A 20,055-nucleotide genomic window follows, 5' to 3' on the forward strand; every position below is an offset into this window, starting at 1 on the left:
AGTCCAGAGACTGTCCTGAGGTCTCAGGTCAAGGAGGAAGGAGCGAGCAGAGGAGTCCCACCAGGCCCACCAGTGTCTTGTTTCAGGCACCTCTTTTGTCTCTCCCTTCTTATTAGGCTTCTGCAATGAACTGCTGAAGCTTTTCTGGGATTGTGAAGACTTTTAGAAGCTTCTGCATTGCAATTAAACTAGGTATCCTGCTCTGTTTGTTTAGTCTAGGAAACCTTGCTCTCAAGTCCACTTCTGAACTAAATGATCCTGTCTCATTGGAATCTTCTCCGTAATGGCCATTGTAATTTTAGGCTGTTTTTAGTAAGATTTTGCCATTTTTGCAGATATTCATAGCTCTGGGACTATAGTTCTTGGACATAAAAGAAGCAGAGGTGGTAGAAGGTGGTGCACTTGACCCTTTGGGCTTAAGAACCTCATTGTTTTTGTTCTTTTTCTTCTTCCTAGTTTAGCTAAGCCTTTGGGGTTTCTCAGAGCCAAAGTAATGCTAATACCTAACACGGGAGTCTGAATTAGGTCGCAAGTGCTCCAATAGTTTTTAAGTACACGACCGTGCCCACCAGTTCTTGCGACTTTTTGGTTCAAGAGGCCAGTTAGTAGGAGCCTTTGTCTATAAAACAAGACGTGCACGCACAGCAGCAGTGACCAGGGCCACCAGCAATCCCGGCCTGGAAGTGGGGACCGGGGAAGGACCGAACCCCAAAACCGCGATCTGGAGACCGGGCTGGGCTTCCAAGCGAAAGGGAACTGCTCAAGCAGGGTGCCCGGGAGACGAGCTCAGCGCCGAGAGGGCGGGGCTCGGCGTGGGGGGCGGGGCTCAGTGCAGAGAGGGCGGGGCTTGTCGTGGGGGCGGGGCTCAGTGCAGAGAGGGCGGGGCTCGGCGTGGGGGCGGGGCTCAGTGCAGAGGGGGCGGGGCCAACAGACCATGAATCGAAGGTCAAGTTCCCTCGTGGGCAAGGAAATGCAAACCGCAGCCACAATGCGATACCCCCTCACCCCCGTCGGAGTGCTGGCTTCTACCAGAAAGACGGGAAATAACACGCGTGCCGGCGAGGATGTGCTGAAAAGGGAACGCTCGTGCGTGCTTGGTGGGAATGCAGACTCCTGCAGCCGCCATGGACAGCAGGACGCAGGTCCTCACAAAAGTAAAAACAGAATTGCCATATGATCCAGGTGTCCTACTACTGGGTCTCTGGGAAATGAAAACACTAATTTGAAAAGATACATGCACCTCTATGTTCATTTTTTTATATTATTTTTTCAGTGTTCCAGAATTCATTGTTTATGCACCACACCCAGTGCTCCATGCAATACATGCCCTCCTGAATACCCACCACCAGGCACACCTGACCCCCCCCTTCCCCTCCAAAACCCTGTTTGTTTCTCAGAGTCCACAGTCTCTCATGGTTCATCTCCCCCTCTGATATCCCCCAACTCCCTTCTCCTCTCCATCTCCCCATGTCCTCCGTGTTATTCCTTATGCTCCACAAATAAGTGAAACCATATGGTAATTGACTCTCTCTGCTTGACTTATTTCACTCAGCATAATCTCCTCCAGTCCCGTCCATGTTGCTACCAAATTTGGGTATTCATACTCTCTGATGGAGGCATCATACTCCATAGTGTATATGGACCACAGCTTCCTTATCCATTCGTCCGTTGAAGGGCATCTTGGCTCTTTCCACAGTTTGGCGACCGTTGCCATTGCTGCTATGAATATTGGGGTACAGATGGCCCTTCTTTTCACTCCATCTGTATCTTTGGGGTAAATACCCAGTAGTGAAATTGCAGGGCCATAGGGTAGCTCTATCTTTAATTTCTTAAGGAATCTCCACACTGTTTTTCCAAGGTGGCTGCACCAACTTGCATTCCCACCAACAGTGTGAGAGGGCTCCCCTTTCTCCACATCCTCTCCAACACGTGTTTCCTGTCCTGTTAATCCTTGCCATTCTCACTGGCGTCAGGTGTTTACTGCAGCATTATCTACAATAGCCAAGACACGGAAGCAGCCCAAGTGCCCGTCGACGGATGAACGGATAAAGGGGGCGTTGAAACCTTGCGCAGCCGTAGGAAGGAATGAGGTCTTGCCTCCTAGGACAACGTGGGAGGACGGAGCGGGCATCACACTGAGTGGAACAAGTCGGTCAGAGAAGGACAAATGCCACAGGATCTCACTCATGCGTGGAACAGAAGAAACAAAACAGAGGAGCAAAGAAACCAACCAAAAGCCGGACTCCTGAATACAGAGCTCTGGGGGCTGACAGAGGGGAAGGGTAGGGGGATGGTGAAACAGATGAACGGGGTTAAGAGGTACAAACTTCCAGGTATAAGTATCCCGGGGGTGGCGAGTGCAGCATGGGGAACAGGGTCGATAATCAGTCGTGGCGTGGCCGGTGTAATTTCCTGAGTTTTTCAACCTGAACCTCAGAGGAGTCACTATGACACCGGCCTGTGCAAGACGAACGAAAGTTGACACCAGTTGAGAACTGGGGCTTCCGGGCAGCGCGGGTCCCATGGGTTCAGCAGACACCGGTCCTGGGGCCGGCGGCCTGGAGTAGCCATCAGGCCCGGCTGCACCCCAGCGTCCCGCAGGCACAGGCAAACCCCGGGCAGACGACAACTCCAGCCTGGGCTGCAAGCCCCCGCCCCCGCCCCAGGGAGCATCGCCAGAGGACGCGGCAGGGCCCGTCTGCAGGGGACGCTCTAGGCGGGCTTGCGTCCGGCAACCGCGAGGCTGCGGGATGAAGACCCTCGTGTTCGAAGCCGGGCACCTGTTAGTGCTCCTTAGGATGAACTGCTGGAAACGGAAACGCCTGGGGAAAGGCGCGCACATTTCAAACTGTCGCAGATGCTGCCAAAACCTTCACGGTAGCCCGTCCCCTTCCCACCAAAGGACACTTCCTGCTGACCTCCGGCCATCCTGTTTTTGGCCAGTCTTAGCCGAAAGGATACACTGTCCTCACTTCCGTTCCCTCCCCACGAGCCAGGCTCCGCGTGTGGGGTCTCCGTCCCGCCCGTGCGCGCTCCCGTGCCTGCGGTCGTCCCCTTCCCTTGCTGCTTCGTGAAGCTCTTCACCCCGATACTAACCCTGCACAATGGGTTGCAGGAAAACAAAAAACAAGCAAACAAAAACAACTTACTGCCTCTTTCAGCGTAGTTATGGTGGGTTTGCTGAACAAACTTCTTCAAATATCCATCTCACATTTATCAATCATTTCTTTTAGATTTGGGGGTTTGGGGTCTAACTTAGGAGGAGTATCTTCACCCCCGCAAAGACCTGGGGGTCAAAATCTTGGTCTTGTCAAACTGTGGAAATGGGAACATTGAAATAGAGCAGCCCCGTGGTCCTCCTATGTTAGGGCAGAACTTCTAGGACTTACATTTAGAAGACACACGTCACCTGTTTGTCCGTCTCTCATTCATGCTTCCAAACAAGATGCATCAAACATCAACAACATGGCGGGCCCCGTGCCGGGTGCCAGGGAGACAGCCCAGAACACAGGTGGACAGACCCTGGGCTCCCGGCACCTCACTCTGGTTGGGTCCCCTTTGGCTGACACTGAGCCTCTGAGACGTCTGAGCCTCTGCCCAGTGCCGGGGACACGGGCAGACCGCTGGTTTCCAGCCTCTCCTTGAACACCTCCAGGGAGGGGATGTCAGGGAATGAGTTCCTTGTTCCTGGGGGCTATCAAGCAAATCAGAGGGCTGGCTCTGGAGACTCAGGGGAACGAAGCCAAGAGAATGATGGACTCAGGGCTCTGAGTGGCCAGGGCGGGACGGGGAAGGTGGAGGCCTCAGCTCCAGCCCGCAGGGTGGAGGGAGCGAGCACTCCAGCCCTGCCCACACCCCTCTGCTCACAGATGGCTGTTAAGTCGGTCCAGTTCCTGAACACAGATGCGTGGCACAAGGCACTGCTGTTGGCACTCACCAAGCCTGACCAGACATGCCAGGAGCAGCCCCCAGAGAAGGTGGACCATACCCTGTCTCCCCATAAGCAGCCCCCATGCCTACCGCACATGCCCAGGGGCTCTGGCCATAGGAGGCACATCTAAAGCAAGGTCCAAGGCCCTAGAAAGACACTGGGACCCAAAGAAACCAGCGGGTCAGGGACCTGAGCATCAGGACTTAGAGCTGCTCCCCTGAAACTCCACCACCAGGCAGGGGGTTTGATGGTCCCAGAGCAGAGTCCTGAGGGTGGCAACAGGAGCTCAGGGAGGCTGGGGGAGCCTGGTCAGGGGGAGGAGGCAGGCTGTCTGGATGGGCGGAAGTGGCTTAGGCCCAGAACCTCCCCCCAGGCTTTTCTCTTCATCTACTATGGGCTGATCCTTCAAGCTGAGGACAACAGCACCACCGTCAGGGCACACCTGAAAAGCCTCCTGGACACATCCCACCAGTGGCCCAAGCAGAGGGAGGTAAGGCCCCAGCACCCCCAGCCCAGCCCAGCCCAGGGCTGCCTGATTGTGACCTCAGCCTTAGCCTGATCCCTGGTCATACCCTGATCTCTGCTCAGGTCACACTAAGAAACCTGATCCTTTTCACGCTCTGATCCCTGATCCTGATCACGCTCTGAGCCCTGACCCTGGTCACACTCTGAGCCCTGACCCTGGTCACCTCTGAGCCCTGACCCTGGTCACACTCTGAGCCCTGACCCTGGTCACACTCTGAGCCCTGACTCTGGTCACACTCTGAGCCCTGACCCTGGTCACCTCTGAGCCCTGACCCTGGTCACACTCTGAGCCCTGACCCTGGTCACACTCTGAGCCCTGACCCTTGTCACCTCTGAGCCCTGACCCTGGTCACCTCTGAGCCCTGACCCTGGTCACCTCTGAGCCCTGACCCTGGTCACACTCTGAGCCCTGACCCTGGTCACCTCTGAGCCCTGACCCTGGTCACACTCTGAGCCCTGACCCTGGTCACACTCTGAGCCCTGACCCTGGTCACCTCTGAGCCCTGACCCTGGTCACACTCTGAGCCCTGACCCTGGTCACCTCTGAGCCCTGACCCTGGTCACACTCTGATCCCTGACCCTGGTCACACTCTGAGCCCTCACCCTGGTCACACTCTGAGCCCTCACCCTGGTCACCTCTGAGCCCTCACCCTGGTCACACTCTGAGCCCTCACCCTGGTCACACTCTGAGCCCTCACCCTGGTCACCTCTGAGCCCTCACCCTGGTCACACTCTGAGCCCTCACCCTGGTCACACTCTGAGCCCTCACCCTGGTCACACTCTGAGCCCTCACCCTGGTCACACTCTGAGCCCTCACCCTGGTCACACTCTGAGCCCTCACCCTGGTCACACTCTGAGCCCTCACCCTGGTCACACTCTGAGCCCTCACCCTGGTCACCTCTGAGCCCTCACCCTGGTCACACTCTGAGCCCATCACGGCTTGTGTCCTCTCCTTTGTCACTCCTCTACTTTCGGGACCCTTCTTTCTTCCTCTGGCCCAGGTCTGTTCAGAGCTAGTGGGGGCAGAGGAAGGTAACAGGCCTCCAAAGAGTCACCGGTCCCTGCTGCCTCCCGCAGCCCCCACCAGCCCCCATAAATGATGCCCCCACAGGGTTGGGCTCAGAGTTGCATATCCTAAGTAGCGTGGGGTTGGGAGGGAGATGCCCTGTGACCTTGGACAAGCCCCCCCCCTTTCTGGGTGCCAATTTCCACATCCCCAAGTGAGAGTCCAGGCCTGGTTCCGTGACCCGCATCAGTGATCCTGCTCCCCTGCCCCTGTAGGGTATCGCGCTCACCATAGGACTGGCTGCCGTGCGCCACCTGGACCACGTCTGGGCTGTCCTGGAGCAGTTCGGCCAGAGCACGCCCATTAAGTGGAGCCTCCAGAGCTTCTGCCTGCAGGTTCTGACTCTTGGGTGGCTGGGGGCCTTGGCAGGGGGCCGGGGCATCAGGACTCCCGCCTTCCATGAGGGTCCGGGCCTCCCAGAGGGTCTCCGGGGACAGTTAGGGGCACAGGCTTTGCAGCAAGCATCCTGGCCTCCAGTCCACCTGCACTGTGCTCCTTTCTCCTCTTGAATGACAGCCACCCCCGGCTGTTGGGGTGAAAACGGGCCTGGCATTGAGCAGGTGCTCCAGTGACGGCTCTCGCAGAGGCTGTGATGGCTGCTGTGCTCATGAATGGGACTTGGGCCACGGGCCCTGCCTGAAACACGAGACAAGGGCCTGGGCCCCTGTTGGTGGACGGCACGCCCACCCCATCCTCACTGCTCCCCGGATAACTCCCGCAGGCGCAGCAGTGCGTGGCACGGCCCGAGGGCGCGCACTAGGACTAATGGGGAAGAATCAGAGTCACCGCTAGCAACAGACACCCCAGCAAGGGCTGGCCGCCCCCTCAGGGTCCCGCAGCCGGCAGGTGGCAGAGCAGGGACTGGGGCCCACATCTCAAACCAGAGGGGGCCTGCTCCTGATGGGCAGTGGAGCCATGTGACCCTTGGCTGGTATCTGACGAGTGTCTTGGATGCCCCCCCCACTCTCTGGGTCTCCCTTGGGTCTGAAGGAGTGCCCCATTCCCATCTGTCTAAGGTGAGGCCTGGCCCTGCCAGGCCCCCAGCAGCCCGTGTGCAAGGGTTGGAAAAGACCCCAGGCAGGGAGGGTGAGGGATGGACTCTGGTCAGTTCTGGGGAACCCCACAGGCCCATTCTGGGTCACCCTCTCTGGTCAGTTCTGGAGAACCCCACAGGCCCATTCTGGGTCACCCTCTCTGGTCAGTTCTGGGGAACCCCACAGGCCCATTCCAAGCCCCCAGAGAGACAACTTCATCTCTCCTATTTTCCTATTGAGGTAAACTGAGTCTCACCAACACTCAGAACACCGTCCTGCAGTACCGAGCTAGGGACCAGAGTATTTCCTGTCACCGCTCCCCCGGGGACGGGCAGGAGGGCTCTGACCCTCCATGTCTGCCCCTGCTGTGGTCAGAACTCAGAGGACCCGCGGTGGAAGTGGGCCAGCAGCACCGTGCTCCTCGCATACGGTCAGGTGGCAGCCAGGGCCAAGGCGCACATCCTCCCATGGGCGGACAACATCGTGTCGCGGATGGTCTTCTATTTCCACTATAGCTCCTGGGTACGGCTCCCCAGGGCCACCCCTCTGGAGCACAGCCTCATCACAGCCCAGGTCCCAGCAGAACCGGGGTCGGCTATCTAGGACTTCCCAGGGCCTTGGAGCCCTGCTCCCCACTTCTGCCCCGCCCTGGAGGCAGGACGAGCCAGGCCTGGCCGCCTTGTTGTCCCACCAGCTCACCCCATCACCCCCCCAAAGCCACTGGAGGCTTCCATGATGGCCCCGGCCTTCCCTCTCTGTGGTTTTCACTCTGGGGCATCGGAAGGCCAGGTGACTCCCACCCCACCCCCAGGACAACATGGCCCTTACTCAATACTCTGCATCTGGGGCGTCTATCCAGGCCACGAGGGCCAGGCAGCCCTGGGAGGCCATCGCCTACCCCAGATCTTTGGTGCTGAGGAGCCACACATCGAGGGAGGCTGGACGCTGGGCTCCTTACAGCACTGTCCTGATACTGAAATGTTGCCAACATATTCACAGTTTAAACAAAACCACACAGGTTCCCCCCACCAAAGCCCCACATATGTGGCCTCAGTCGAGGCCTCTGCTGTACCCCCTCAGCAATGCCCTGTAGCCACATGTGACACTCTCTCCTGCCCTTCCTGTGCCCCCCTGCACGCCCTGTTCCACGGCCTGACCCCATGCCAGGACGAGACCCTGAAGCAGAGCTTCCTCACCGCTGTCCTCATGCTGGTGGGGGCCATCAGCCACAACGAGGGAGCCCACAGCTACGAGTTCGCCCAGATCTCTGAGCTCCTCGAGTGTCTGATGGTGAGTCCAGGTCTTGGGCCAGAGGAAGGGCCTCAAGGGACCAGCAGCATCCACTAGAGGCAGGTGTGGCCAAGGGGTAGGGAAGTTGGATTTCTGGGGTGTGGCTAAGCCCCTCAGAGGCTCCGGCAGCTGGGAGTACATCCATGCACCCCCCTTGCCTTGGTTCCCCAGTGACCCTGAACTGGCCAGGAAGGTCCACCTCACAGCTGATGCAGCGGAGGCCCAGAAAACCTGCACTATCCATTCTGCTAATACCACCCGAGCTCAGACCACTGCTCACTAGAGATTTGGGGCTCACAGGACCCCAGAGTAGTGGAGGAAGCGTGCAAGTGATGGGCGAGTTGAAGCATGATAATAACCATTTGCTGAGCCCCTGCTGACGCGGACACCACACTCTGCACACCTTGCCACACCCATGTGCCTGCAACCACACTGTTATTTGTGAACCAACGAAAAGCTGGGGCAGTTTGCAGACTTGCTCAAGGTCATGCAGCCAATACGCAGGAAGCCAGGTCCAGACATGACCTGTGCCATTCCAAACACTGGGATCCAGTTCTTTCAGGGCAGCCGGGTCACAGAGGCCCCCATGGGTGGGGGAGAAGCTGGAGCACAGCCCTGTGGGTCCTAGGAGTACCAGGCACCAAGATCTTCAGGCAGGATGAGACGGGGTGTCAGGAGTGGGATAGGCCCAGGCCTGGATGACTCAGGCCCACCTGGGGGTCTGCAGGTGCTGTTGGAGAAGGAACCCCGGGACACGCTGTGCACCTCAACTCGCCAGCAGGCCTTTTACATCGTCGCCAGCCTCTGGTAGGCTCGCCGGCCCCACGCAGGGCCCTACCCCAGGGCAGGCCTGTAACAGGCCCTCAGTAAACAGCAGCCACTGTTATTAACCCCCACCCCAAAGAATGAAAATTTGCTAAAACAGAGCTGCTGAAGTCCCCAGTGGTGTAACCAGGGCTGGGGTGAGACTTTGCAGGACTCGCAAAGTGACTTCTCCTAACCAGCCACACAAGTCCCTTACAAACCCTCGGGAAACTCCCCCGTCCAGGAGGCCGCACAGGCCAGGGAGGCCGACGTGTACCCTTGAGTCTCTGGTCGAGAGAGGGACAGCATGAGGGGCTGCTGCTCGGGGCTCGCCGACTCTCTCTGCCCCAGCCAGTGCTCCCGCTGCTGCCCCCAGCCCCCGCACTCCTCCCTCACTGCCCTCTACCTCCAAACAGTAAGCTGAGGCCACCCCTGGACTTGGAGAGGAAGTCACGGGTTCTGTCCGTCTGCCTGCACAGCATGTTGGCCCTGCCCCTGCTGGACGTCCTGGAGAAACACACCTGTCTCTTTCTAGAGCCACCCAACATACAGGTGCGAGGCTGGGACAGGGTGCCCTTCAGTGAGAGGGGCCCCAGCTCTGCCCCCAGCTGCTCGTGGCTTGGGAGGGGGTGTGGGCTTGACAGGCAGGGCCTCCGCCCCCCTGCAGACAGAGCTAGGAGACCCTGGGCATGTTTCCTAACTGCTTGATCACTGTGGAGATGCTGGTGTGTGAAACTCGGGATGAAAGCAGACACTGGCGTCCCGTGTCTGGTGCAGAGGATGCTCTGTGAATGGGAGTGTAGGTGGCCTCTGTCCCTGCCAGCCCTGGGAGCAGCCCTGGGCTCAGTCACACCTATGAAGCTGCTTAAACCAGTCACCCCCCACCCAGGCCCCAGCTGGCCCACCCTTTGCTGGGCCAGATCCCAACCACCTCTGGGGATCTGTTAAGCAAAGTCTCTGCTGCTGGAGTGGGCACCCATCTCCCCGGGGCACCACCAGCCCCTGATGCCTAAGTGTTTACTATAAAGGGCAGGGAACTGGTGTTAGCTGAGCACCTGCTAGGTGCCAGCTCCCATGGACATGACGGTTCCCCTTCCCAGCAGCACTCGGCCTGTGGGCGAGGAAACCAGCTCAGAGAAATGGAGGTGTCGGTGGGAGAGGTGGGCTCAACTCCACCCCAGGCCCTGGGCCCTGATCGTCCCACCACAGCCCGAGGCTGGGTCCAGACTGGAATGGAACGGAAGCAGCCCCCGGGAAGGCTGGCACTGGCCCCCACCCCCACTGCAGGACTCCGGACCGTCACCATGGCCAGATGACAGCGTCATGGCTGGCTCACCCAGGCAGCTTAGGCTGGTGCCAGACACCAGGCGGGGGCTCCTGTTTATTCCCATTCCGTGTGCCCCACCACCCTGGCAGGTGGAGCTGGCTTCACGCCCAGTTCTCAGGTGACGGAGATAGGCACAAAGAGCTGGAACGAGTTCCCCAGGGCACCCGGGGAGTTGATGGCCAGTGCCCAGGGCTCTGCTCTGACGTGCTGTCCCAGGGAGGAGGGCTGGGTACTTCTTGTGGCTGCCATCTTCCCCGAGCATGCCCGGGGAGCCAAGCAGCAGAGATCGGGGGCCTCACGTGAGACCCAGGAGTCAGGACCATCTGTATCATTTGTCACAACCAATGCAAAAGGAAACTGGGTCCTTGTTTAAAGCTGGTAAGGAATCTCAAGGCGGAACCCCAAAGCGCTAAATCAAGTAGATCCTCCCAGGCTCCAGGTCTCCAGCAGGCTGCCTGCCGGAGAAGCCAGCCTCACTGGGAAGGAACCGACCTTGGCCATTGAGAAACTTGTGACCTTGGGCAGGCCTGACCCAGACTGCCACGGCCCCGTCTCCTCAGCTTCTGAACAGAGACTGGGACAGGGCCCTTCCTGGGTCTGATGTAAACACACACAGTGTGCATCCTGGCCTTGGGAATGGGCAGGAACAGGCACCACTCCTGCTGAGAGACCCGCGCACTCCGGCCCTGCGGCGGGCCTTGGCACTCTGTCGCTGCTGGGGTTTGGCGGCTGCTGACCTGCTCCATGTCCCCTCACAGACCCTCTACAACAAGACCGCAGAGGCCCTCGACCAGATGCTACAGAGTTTCATCATACAGAACCCCACGACCGACGAGCTGCACTTCCTGCTGTCGGTGAGGGCCGGCAGCCACACGGCCGGGTGGGGGAGGCCCAGGCGGGGCAGAGGACGGACGAAGGAAGATGTCCCAAAAGAGGCAGGGCCTGAACCTGGGGTGGGGAGTGGCTCTGGGACGTGGAGGCTTCAGACCTGGCCATCTTCGGGGATCGCCGTGTCTCGGGGCAGCTGGAGGGTGTTGACAGCAGGTGCGATGGTGGTACGTGGGCCTTGAATGCCACACGTCAAGGGAACGGATGAGGACATAGGCCTTGACCTTGGCTGGGACCTGCCCGCCCTCCCAGAGAACTCATTCTGCAGCCCTGTCTCCAGCTGCGAGGGGACTCACAACCCGACACCCCCACTCCCTCACTGCCCCCCAGGGCTCTCACCTTGATAGGAAGGAGACCAGTCAACAGGCAGGGACAGTCCGGGGGCAGGGGAGGAACCAGAGAGGGGACTCTGGCTCTGTGGGAGGGTCGGAGGTCAGGCCCAGTGGAGGCGCCTGAATGAGAACCAAGGAGGTCCCTGCGTAGAGAAAGGAAGGGAAGCGCCAAGCAGGCCAAGGGTGTGGCAGGAGCAGGTGAGACACGCGGTGAGCGGTGAGCGCAGGGACCAGAATGGAGAGAGCTCCGCATGGCTGGAGCACGGGGAGGGTGCTAAGTTCGGGAGGGGGGCAGGTGGGGTAGGGTCAGGTTAGGTCAGCAGGGCCAGACCTGATCCGGCCTGGGAGCCTCGTGGGGGCGAGGGGAGCCGCTGAAGCAGGTGCACAGAGGGAAGTCGAGGTGTGAGCCTGGCGGGGGGGGGGCGGGGGGGGGGGGGCTCTGCATTTGAACTGCCGCGTTCCCACCGGGAATGTTGGTGACCACCCACAGCGACACGGTGCTGGGAGCGCCTGTGTCTGCCACCCGCGGAAGGCACAGATGCGGTCATAGCACACCGCTGGGTTCCAGAATCTCCAAACACCGTTTTAGAATCACTAATTGTAATCATCTATAGCTTTAACAAAGAGGCTCAAATTGGGCCTAAAACTGTTCAGAGTAACGGCTGGAGGATGCGTTTGTATTCCCCTGTCATTCTGCACGTTCAGGTTGTGCAGAGAAAAGCACTGTTTTGAAAAGGGGTGCGTGTCGCCAAACGGGATGAAACCAGGAGCCTCGAAGGGCTCTGAGCAGGGAATGCCTCCTCCTCTCCAGCGGGGCTGCAGGGAGCACCTGATCGGCTGGGCCAGGGCACAAGGAGAGCAGAGAGCTGGACGGGGGCGTGGTGGACGCCGAGGGGGCGGGGCCTTGCCCGGGGTGGGTGGGGCCTGAGCCGAAGGGGGTCGGGAGCCTTGGCGGGGGGCGGGGAATGCGGGGCGGGGCGGGGCCTGGCTCTGGGCGGGGCGGAGCCTTAATTGCCAGCGGCGGAGGCCAAAGGTGCTGGGCCTGAGCCAACTCCCCCGCCCCCCCCCCCCCCCCCCCCGCCCCAGCGCTGGGCTGAGGTCGGGCTGACCCCGTGGAGCTGGCCGATGCAGGGGTCCGCGGCTGCAGCACCCCCTCCCCTCCCCTGCCCACCCGCAGCACCTGTACCTCTGGCTGGCGTCGGAGAAGGCACACGAGCGGCAGCGGGCTATGCACAGCTGCGTGGCCCTTCTCAGATTCCTGAGCCAAAACCCCTACCTGGATGTGAGTATCCAGCCTTCTGGCCCCCCTTCCCACACCCGCTCTGCTGCCCCAGCCAAGCCGTCCTCCTCCAGGAGGCTGACAGGCTCGTGGAGCTCAAGGCCCCCTGGACTTCTGCCGCCAGGATGGGTGGATCCCGGAATGCCCTACAACATGACCACCTAACCCCCTTTTTACACAGGAGGGCACAAGCTGGGGCAGGAATTGGGGCTCCCTACCCAGTCCGCCCCTCTGGGCTCTGAACCCTGATGCCGGGACCCCTGACCCAGGAGGCCGGGCTCCTGGCAACACCCCGAGAAGCCTCCGGCAGCATCTTCCACACCCTGAGCCTCCATTTCTCGCCCATGAAAAGGGAGGAAACGAGCCCTCCTCCGAGGGGTACCCTGGGAGTCAGGGGAGGTGCTCCCCTGCCCCAGCCCCGGGTCAGGGCTGCTGCATTAAAATAGGATTCCTCTTGATTTCTGAGTTTGGGGAAACCCCTTATGTGTTGCCCGGCGTGCCCTGGGCTGCTGACTGTAGTGGCTGGGCCGGGTGGGCAGAGCCCGGGCTAGGGGTCCTGAGAGCCGAGCCCCAGCCCGGCCACACAGTCGGAGGATTTCTGATGCCAGCCTTGCTGGGGTGAGTGTGCAGCAGGACGGAGACTCACGGGAGGGTCTGAAGTCACTGGTTCCCATGTTCTCACCACAGCCAAAAGAGGACTTCAAGCGGATTGGGCAGCTGGTGTGCATGCTGGGGATTTTGTGCCAGGACCCAGACAGGGCCACCCAGCACTCCAGCCTGGAAGGAGTGGGCCACCTCTACCAGCTCCTGAGGTGCCAGAGAGGTGAGCCTCTGAGGACCACCACAGTGTGACCCGCTGCCACCCCAACCACGGCCTCAGCTGGGACCACGCCCACACTCCTAAACGCACCCTACCCCGGATCTGCCCCGAAACCCACCTCTAATCCCAGCCGTAGTCCTGTGATGTCCCCCATCCCAGGCTCACGCAGACTTCCATCCCCAGATGAGCACAAGCCTGACCCTGACTACCAGTGACCCTGTCCTGACCCCTCCCGTCCCCTCCTAGACCCCAAGCCTACCTTTGCCCAGCCCTCACCCTGTCCCACGCTCACCCCTGGCCAGCGACGGAAACTTGGAAAGTGGAGGTGCAGACCCCGGAGCAGCTTTCTCAGGCCCACGGGGATGAGGCTCCCGTCTGGAGCTGCGGAGACCAGAAGACAGCTCCGCCGGCCTCTCCGGAGCCGGTGTTCCCGAAGGACGGCGTCCTCCAGCTCAGCAGCTCCCAAGTCATCAAGGTCAAAGCCCTTAGAAGGGTGGCAGGTCTGGGTGGGGAGGTACGGCCACGCTCTGCTCTCACCCCCAAAGCCGTCCCCTCTGACAGGGCTTCCAGCTGTTGGTGTGGCCTGGCTAGACCCAGGGGGTCAGAGCCTGGGCCGGGTGTGAGTATTACAACCAACGCTGGGATCTCCCCTGTAACGTTGGTGATTCACTTAGAGCGCTTGGACGGGTCCCTGGCCCTTGGCCTGGGACTGGGGAGTTGGGAGAGGGAGAATGGGAGGGTCAGAGACAGACCCTGAGGTCAGCGGCCTGGGCTTGAGTCCCAGCTCTGTCCCCCCGGCTCTGTGACCTAGACAAGCCCCTTCTCCTCTCTGAGCCTCTGTCTTCTTCTGTAAAATGGGTGGAATGGTGCTGTGAACCCCCGGCCAGCACGAGCACCCAGTAAAACGGTGATTTCAGGAGGCTCCCATGGCAGGTGTCCTCTGAGACACCATACGACATCCTGCCCTGAGTCTGCTTTTTGCAGGAGGAGCACTCTCTGGAAATATCCCCACGTGCCTCATTTCCCAGGGTCCTCTCTTACTCTGAAAGCCAGGCCCTCCTCCTGTAGAGGTGAAACATGGCTTCCCTTGCCCTGTCATCTGGTCTACCTCAGCCAGCTCTTCCTTGGTCAGCCGCCAGGGCGAACCCAGGAGTTCCCCGATGTCCCTTCCATCACCCCAGTGAGATCCTGGAACTTTGTGACACTCCGTGCCCGATGTGACTTGTGTTCTCCTCTGAACGTGAGCGAGGCTGGGACCCAGCGTGTGGGCTGGTGTTGACCGGACGAGCCGTGTTTCGTGGAGCCTCGTGTTCTGAATGGTCAGTTCATGATGGCTCTGACACAGTGACTTTGTGGCGCAGTGTTGGTGTTGAGCCCGTGTCTAGTGAAGACCCCTGTATGTGGCACACTGGTCAGTCTCCCCCTGTTAGACCTAGAGCCCTCCAGGCCAGAAGCAGGATCGTGCCAGGGCCCAGTGCTGGGCCTGGTGGTAGAGACAGTCTTTAATAAACATCCACTAAGTTAAAACAGATCAAACCAGATGAGGAAGCAGTCGGAGCCCCAGCAAGGTCTGAATCCAGTCCTGGCTGACTCCAGTGTTCTCTGCAACTGCAGTGAGCCGTAGGGTTGCAGTCGATTAGAGGTTGAGTATGGAAAATCCAAAGCCCTGGGGCCAATACATCAAGTATTGATGTATCAATATTGTATACACACACCAAGTAAGCCTAGCTTGACTTCCGTTTACACCGAAGAACATGGGCTGGGGGCAGAGGTGGGGCAGGGCAGGAGGGTTCCCTGGGTACCAGCTCAGAGAGAGCCGGTGGTAAAGAGGCCCCAGGGCTTCAGATTTTCTGTACTAAACACTCAGGCTCTCAGACCGGCTGAATAGGCCATCTGTGTCCTGCCCTGTCCCACCACACAGGGAGTGGACGTTCAGCTCTGGCTCTCTCTCCTTGGACAAGACACAGGGACGGACAGGAGCACAGAGAGGAGAGAGGATGGGAGGGTCTGCTGATCAAGGGTTAGTGGATCTGGGAAGGTTTGGAATGGAGAACTGACCTGGAATCTGTCCCCAACTCTGGATCTCAGGTACACTACATCTTCATCACCATCATTACCACCATTACCACCACCACCGCCGCCATCCCCATCACCACCATGGTTCACCATCACCACCATCACATCACCACCACCGCTACCACCACGACCGCCATCACCATCACCACCATGGTTCACCACCACCATCACCACCACTGCTACCACCACGACCGCCATCACCCATCACCACCATGGTTCACCACCACCATCACCACCACTGCTACCACCACGACCGCCATCACCCATCACACCATCACCAACACCATTGCCATCTCCATCATCACCACGACCGCCATCTCCATCCCCACCATCGTCACCCGCCATCACCATCACCCCCATCTCTACCATTACTGCCACCGCCACTCCACATTTATTCATGTCCTGGGATAAAGTAAGACATCTCCCAGGTACTGACCACTCTTGAGATTGCAGTATTCTGGGATTCGGAGACTCTTATCACCATTCCAAGTGGCATCTCTTCACATTCTCAGTGCTAAAACTTTAACCAAAATTCAACATTTTAGAAACCAATTTTAAAGATTTTATTTATTTATTTGACAGAGAGAAATCACAAGTAGATGGATAGGCAGGCAGAGAGAGAGAGAGAGAGGGAAGCAGGCTCCCTGCCGAGCAGAGAGCCCGATGCGGGACTCGATCCCAGGACCCTGAGATCATGACCTGAGCCGAAGGCAGCAGCTTAACCCACTGAGCCACCCAGGCGCCCTAGAAACCAATTTTAAATGTAATCTTCTAACAAGTGTTCCAACCAGATTTATAATAGTTTAATATTTTTTAAAGTTGTTATGACTACAAATATTCCATGAAAATCACTTTGAACATTCTAACCAACAACTAACCCTAATAGTCTCACACTTACCAAAATTTCAGAATAATTATCCTAATAAATATTCAAGCATTATTTAATAATAATTTTTCTATCTAATGTAAGTATAAACATTTGAAACAGAGTTTCAAATAGTTCAACAAATATCCTAACATGCAAAGAAACAGGTTACCACCCTTAACAGCCTTGCAGACTTTCTACATTTCTATCGGGCTCCCGGTCACCAGCCTTCTGTCATCCTCTGATTATCAGATGTTCTGAGTCAGAGCCTTCCGATAGAACTTTCTAGGAGGATGGAAGTGTCTGTCTGTACTTCCCAGGCAGCTACTGGCCGCATGTGTCTATTGGGCACTTGTAATGTGGCCAGTGCTGTGGAGGAACTGAGAGAGTGAATTTTACTTAATCACATTTACATTTAAGAAGCTACGTGTGGCTGGTGGCTACCATAGTGGGCAACAATGCTCTAAGTCTTTTCAGAAGGTTCTACCGAGCAGCCCCAGGCTGGCCCAGCCCTCACTCTCAAAGACTGTGATCAGTGGCTATGGAGCAGGGCTCCCACCCACCAGTTGCATTTCCCCAAGTCCCTCTTCATTCCCCTGAGTGGCTCACGGTCTGGACTCAGAGCTGCTCCTGGGAGAACATAAGCAGAGAGCAGTCGGGCTCTTGGGGAGGTGCTACCGCGGGACAGGAGCCCGGGGTCTGGACCCGGCCTCTGCTGTGGTGAGGGTGCCCATGGATCTGGGTCTGGGGATTGTTGTTCCGGGTGACCATGAAGACGCTTCCCAACTCTGAAGCTCAATGGCTCCTGATTACAATGCTGTACGGAGGACTAGGGCCTGGCATGGGGAGCACCCAGCTGGGCGGAGGCCAGCAGGTGAGGAAGCCCAGGAGGTGAGGACAGGGCGGAGGAGGGGAGGAGGCTGGCCAGGCCGCGCAGGCCCCAGGACAAGCACTGGGGTCTGAGTGAGGAAGGGAGCTGTGCCTCGGCGCCACGACGGGCATCACGCTCTCCCTTCCCAAGCCTCAGAGACATGTGCAGGCAGCCAGCCTGCAAAATGGGTATATGTGTGGGGGTTTCGGAGGAGAGGGGCTCAGACGTCTGGACGTGCTCAGAGACCTGGGCAGCCTGAAGCCAAGGAGAAGGGGAAAAGAGATGGCAGGAGGCGGACAGCTGGGCTCAGGCGACCCACGGTGACAGCTGGCCTCTCCGCCGCTGTTGTAGGAGGTCATGAAGCATCTCACGGTGGCAGAGCTGACCGACCTCCTCTGGACAGCCATCGAAGGCCTGGGCTCCACCAGCCCCTTCCGCGTTCAGGCAGCCGCCGACATGCTGCTCACCACCATCAAGGAGCACGGGGCCAACCTGGAAACCGTGAGAGGCTGGGGCACCCACTGAGGGGGGGCAGGACAGGTCTGGGGACAGAGGGACGGACACCCAGCCGTCGGCACCCTGGGACTCGGGCTTGGTGCAGGAGACACAGAACCCCCTCCCTGACAGGTCCCGCGAATGAACGGGTGGGTGGACGGATGGCCCAAGCAGGTGTGCTGGGGCCCCGAGGGGTGTTTGCAGGGTCCTGGGGCCCGTGTGCACGGACGGAGCTGCAGTGCCAGGCTCCGGGGAGCACATGGGGGAGGAGGAGGCACACACCCTCCCAGAAGTTGTCAGTCTGACGGAAGGACAGACACAGGGAAGGACTGGACAGCCCAGGAAATGCAAAGGCCACGAAGTGCCCCCGGTAGGGTGGGGTGCCCCCCAGAAACAGGATGACGGATCCAAGTCCTGCAGATAAGGACGCCCCAAGTCGGGGACACTGGACCCAGGCAGCAGGAGAGACCAGCAGTGGCTTGGGGAGGTGGGGGGCAGCTCCCAGGACAACTGTGCCCAAGTGCTGTTCTCGGGAGGTGTCGAGGTGGGTGTGTCTGAGCCTCCCAGGCCCTGGGCAGTGTTCGGACAGAGCCGGGGGGCCTCACATGCCCTGCGAAAGGCAGTGAGGCCTCTCCCCGCTCAGCCTGGGACTCCAGGGTGGAAAAGTGCCTCCCTCAGACTTCTGGGGCGGGGCCTGGCCTCCCCGCTCAGAGCAGCCCTCTCCCCCGTGTTCCGCCTCCCTGCGAAGGTTGCCAACCTGGGCCGCGCCATCCACTTGCAGCTGTGCTCCGTCCGCATCCCCCAGGCCAAGGAAGACGTCCTGCACGCCGTCACCCTGCTAGCCCGGAGCCACACGCCGGAGCTGGTGGCCACCTTCCTGGACTTCTCCGTTCCCCTGGACAGGTGCCCAGCCCCACCCTCCCCACGGCCCCCACGGCCCCCACGGCCCCCACGGCCCGCCCTCCGCCGCCCCCAGGCAGGGGCCAGGGCTTCCACCTCTGCCCTCCTGGCCGGCCCCCTCCCGGCCCACGGGGACGCCCCCCACGGCAGATCTGGGCGCAGGGAAGGAGCCCCGTTCACGGACTGCGGGTCTCCCGAGGCAGGCCCTGGGGAGGAGCTGCTCCCCGTTCTTCCCCCGGCCCAGCCTCATTCCCGCCACCTCACCGTGAGAGTGCCTGGGACCCCAGGTGCCCCGGGCGAGACCCCAGCCCACACCAAAGTGTCGCCCTCTTTCCTGTTCCTCCAAGGACCTCTCCTCCCTCCCCCACCTCCAGTGTCCACGCAGCCCTTTCGGGTGGGGCCAGCTTTCTCAGGAAGAATCCCAGCTCTGAGCCCCAGGGGCTCAGTCTCTACCCCCAGCTACACACCCGCCAGGCACCCGCGTCCCGTCATGCCTGGGTCCTTGCAGGGTCACTCCTGATGGCGGACACGGTCTTGCTCACCCCCGGCGTCTGAACCCTGGGGCTTTCTCTCAGCGTCTCAATGCCCGGAGCCGTCTCACCTGTCCTCCCTCCCACGGCCGCCGCCCCCACGGTCAGCCTCTGGCTCGGAGCGTCTCTCTCCGCCACCCCCAGCACCCCCTTACAGGCCACCTCCTCTGGTACCCCTGGGAGCCTCTGCCCCTCGCGGCCTCCGGCCACTATCCGCCCCCGTCTCACGGCCCTCCCCCACCGTCACCCCCTCCTCACCAGCATTAATTACTCCCCGGACATACCCGAGTCCCTCGTCCTCTCTGTCACACTCAGCCTGCAAACCCCCCCTTAGTGAAAGCTCCCCATTTTGAATTCCCAGCCCCACACGCCCCTGCCTCCACACAGCCCCTTCCTCCCGCCACCAACCGCCCTCCCATTCTACTGAAAAATCGGAAGCCCCCGGAAGAGAACTCCCGTGAGCTCCCAGCCCCCAAGACTCGTTTCCAGAAAGGTTTCTGATTCCCATGTGGAAGGGCTCTTTTGCTTCTGTAATATCTAGTTGTTTTGGGGTTTTTTTGTTTGGGCGTTGCTTGGATGGTTTTTGCACTGGGATCAGAGAAGACCCCTGTCATGTTTCTGCCTTCTGGGATTTGCCGACCTTTGGAACAGCTGTCATGGAGGTTCTACCGGCACGTGAGAACAGGCTGTATCCTCTCCGTCGTGTGGAGGGTTCCCAGTGTGTGTCCACAGACGCGCCTGAGGGACCGTGATGTTCCCTGACTTCGCGATGTCCACTCTGTTCCGTCTTGTACTGAGGACGGCACACCGAAGCCATTACCGACGCATTCTGTCCACAAACCCTTGCACGTCCTGCGGGTTTTACGTCCTGCGTGGCCGTCACGTTCTTTATGCAAACGTACACCTTCCTTGGAATTGCGGCTTCCGGCATAGAAAAGCGCCCCACCTTGTCGCGTGTAATGCTCCCCGGGCCCGAATGCCACCTTGTCTGCTACCAGGACAGCGGACGCCTGTCTGCTTCC

General features: G+C 59.5%; 1 protein-coding gene across 2 annotated transcripts in view; it reads left to right on the forward strand.

The window, feature by feature from the left end:
• The window catches only part of LOC131827748 (maestro heat-like repeat family member 5), a 66,850-nt gene that overhangs the window by 24,505 nt on the left and 22,290 nt on the right, over nt 1-20,055 (forward strand). For both annotated transcript variants that reach the window (XM_059168693.1, XM_059168694.1), the window contains exons 7-19: nt 3,870-3,977; nt 4,305-4,421; nt 5,738-5,857; nt 6,932-7,078; nt 7,724-7,846; nt 8,574-8,653; nt 9,067-9,202; nt 10,736-10,831; nt 12,375-12,479; nt 13,164-13,299; nt 13,599-13,771; nt 17,460-17,609; nt 18,352-18,506. In XM_059168693.1, the coding sequence (XP_059024676.1) occupies nt 3,870-3,977; nt 4,305-4,421; nt 5,738-5,857; nt 6,932-7,078; nt 7,724-7,846; nt 8,574-8,653; nt 9,067-9,202; nt 10,736-10,831; nt 12,375-12,479; nt 13,164-13,299; nt 13,599-13,771; nt 17,460-17,609; nt 18,352-18,506 (1,646 nt within the window). The remainder of the gene's footprint in view (nt 1-3,869; nt 3,978-4,304; nt 4,422-5,737; nt 5,858-6,931; nt 7,079-7,723; nt 7,847-8,573; nt 8,654-9,066; nt 9,203-10,735; nt 10,832-12,374; nt 12,480-13,163; nt 13,300-13,598; nt 13,772-17,459; nt 17,610-18,351; nt 18,507-20,055) is intronic.

This window comes from Mustela lutreola, chromosome 3 (genome assembly GCF_030435805.1).
Source record: "Mustela lutreola isolate mMusLut2 chromosome 3, mMusLut2.pri, whole genome shotgun sequence".
NCBI classification, from domain to species: Eukaryota; Metazoa; Chordata; class Mammalia; order Carnivora; family Mustelidae; genus Mustela; species Mustela lutreola.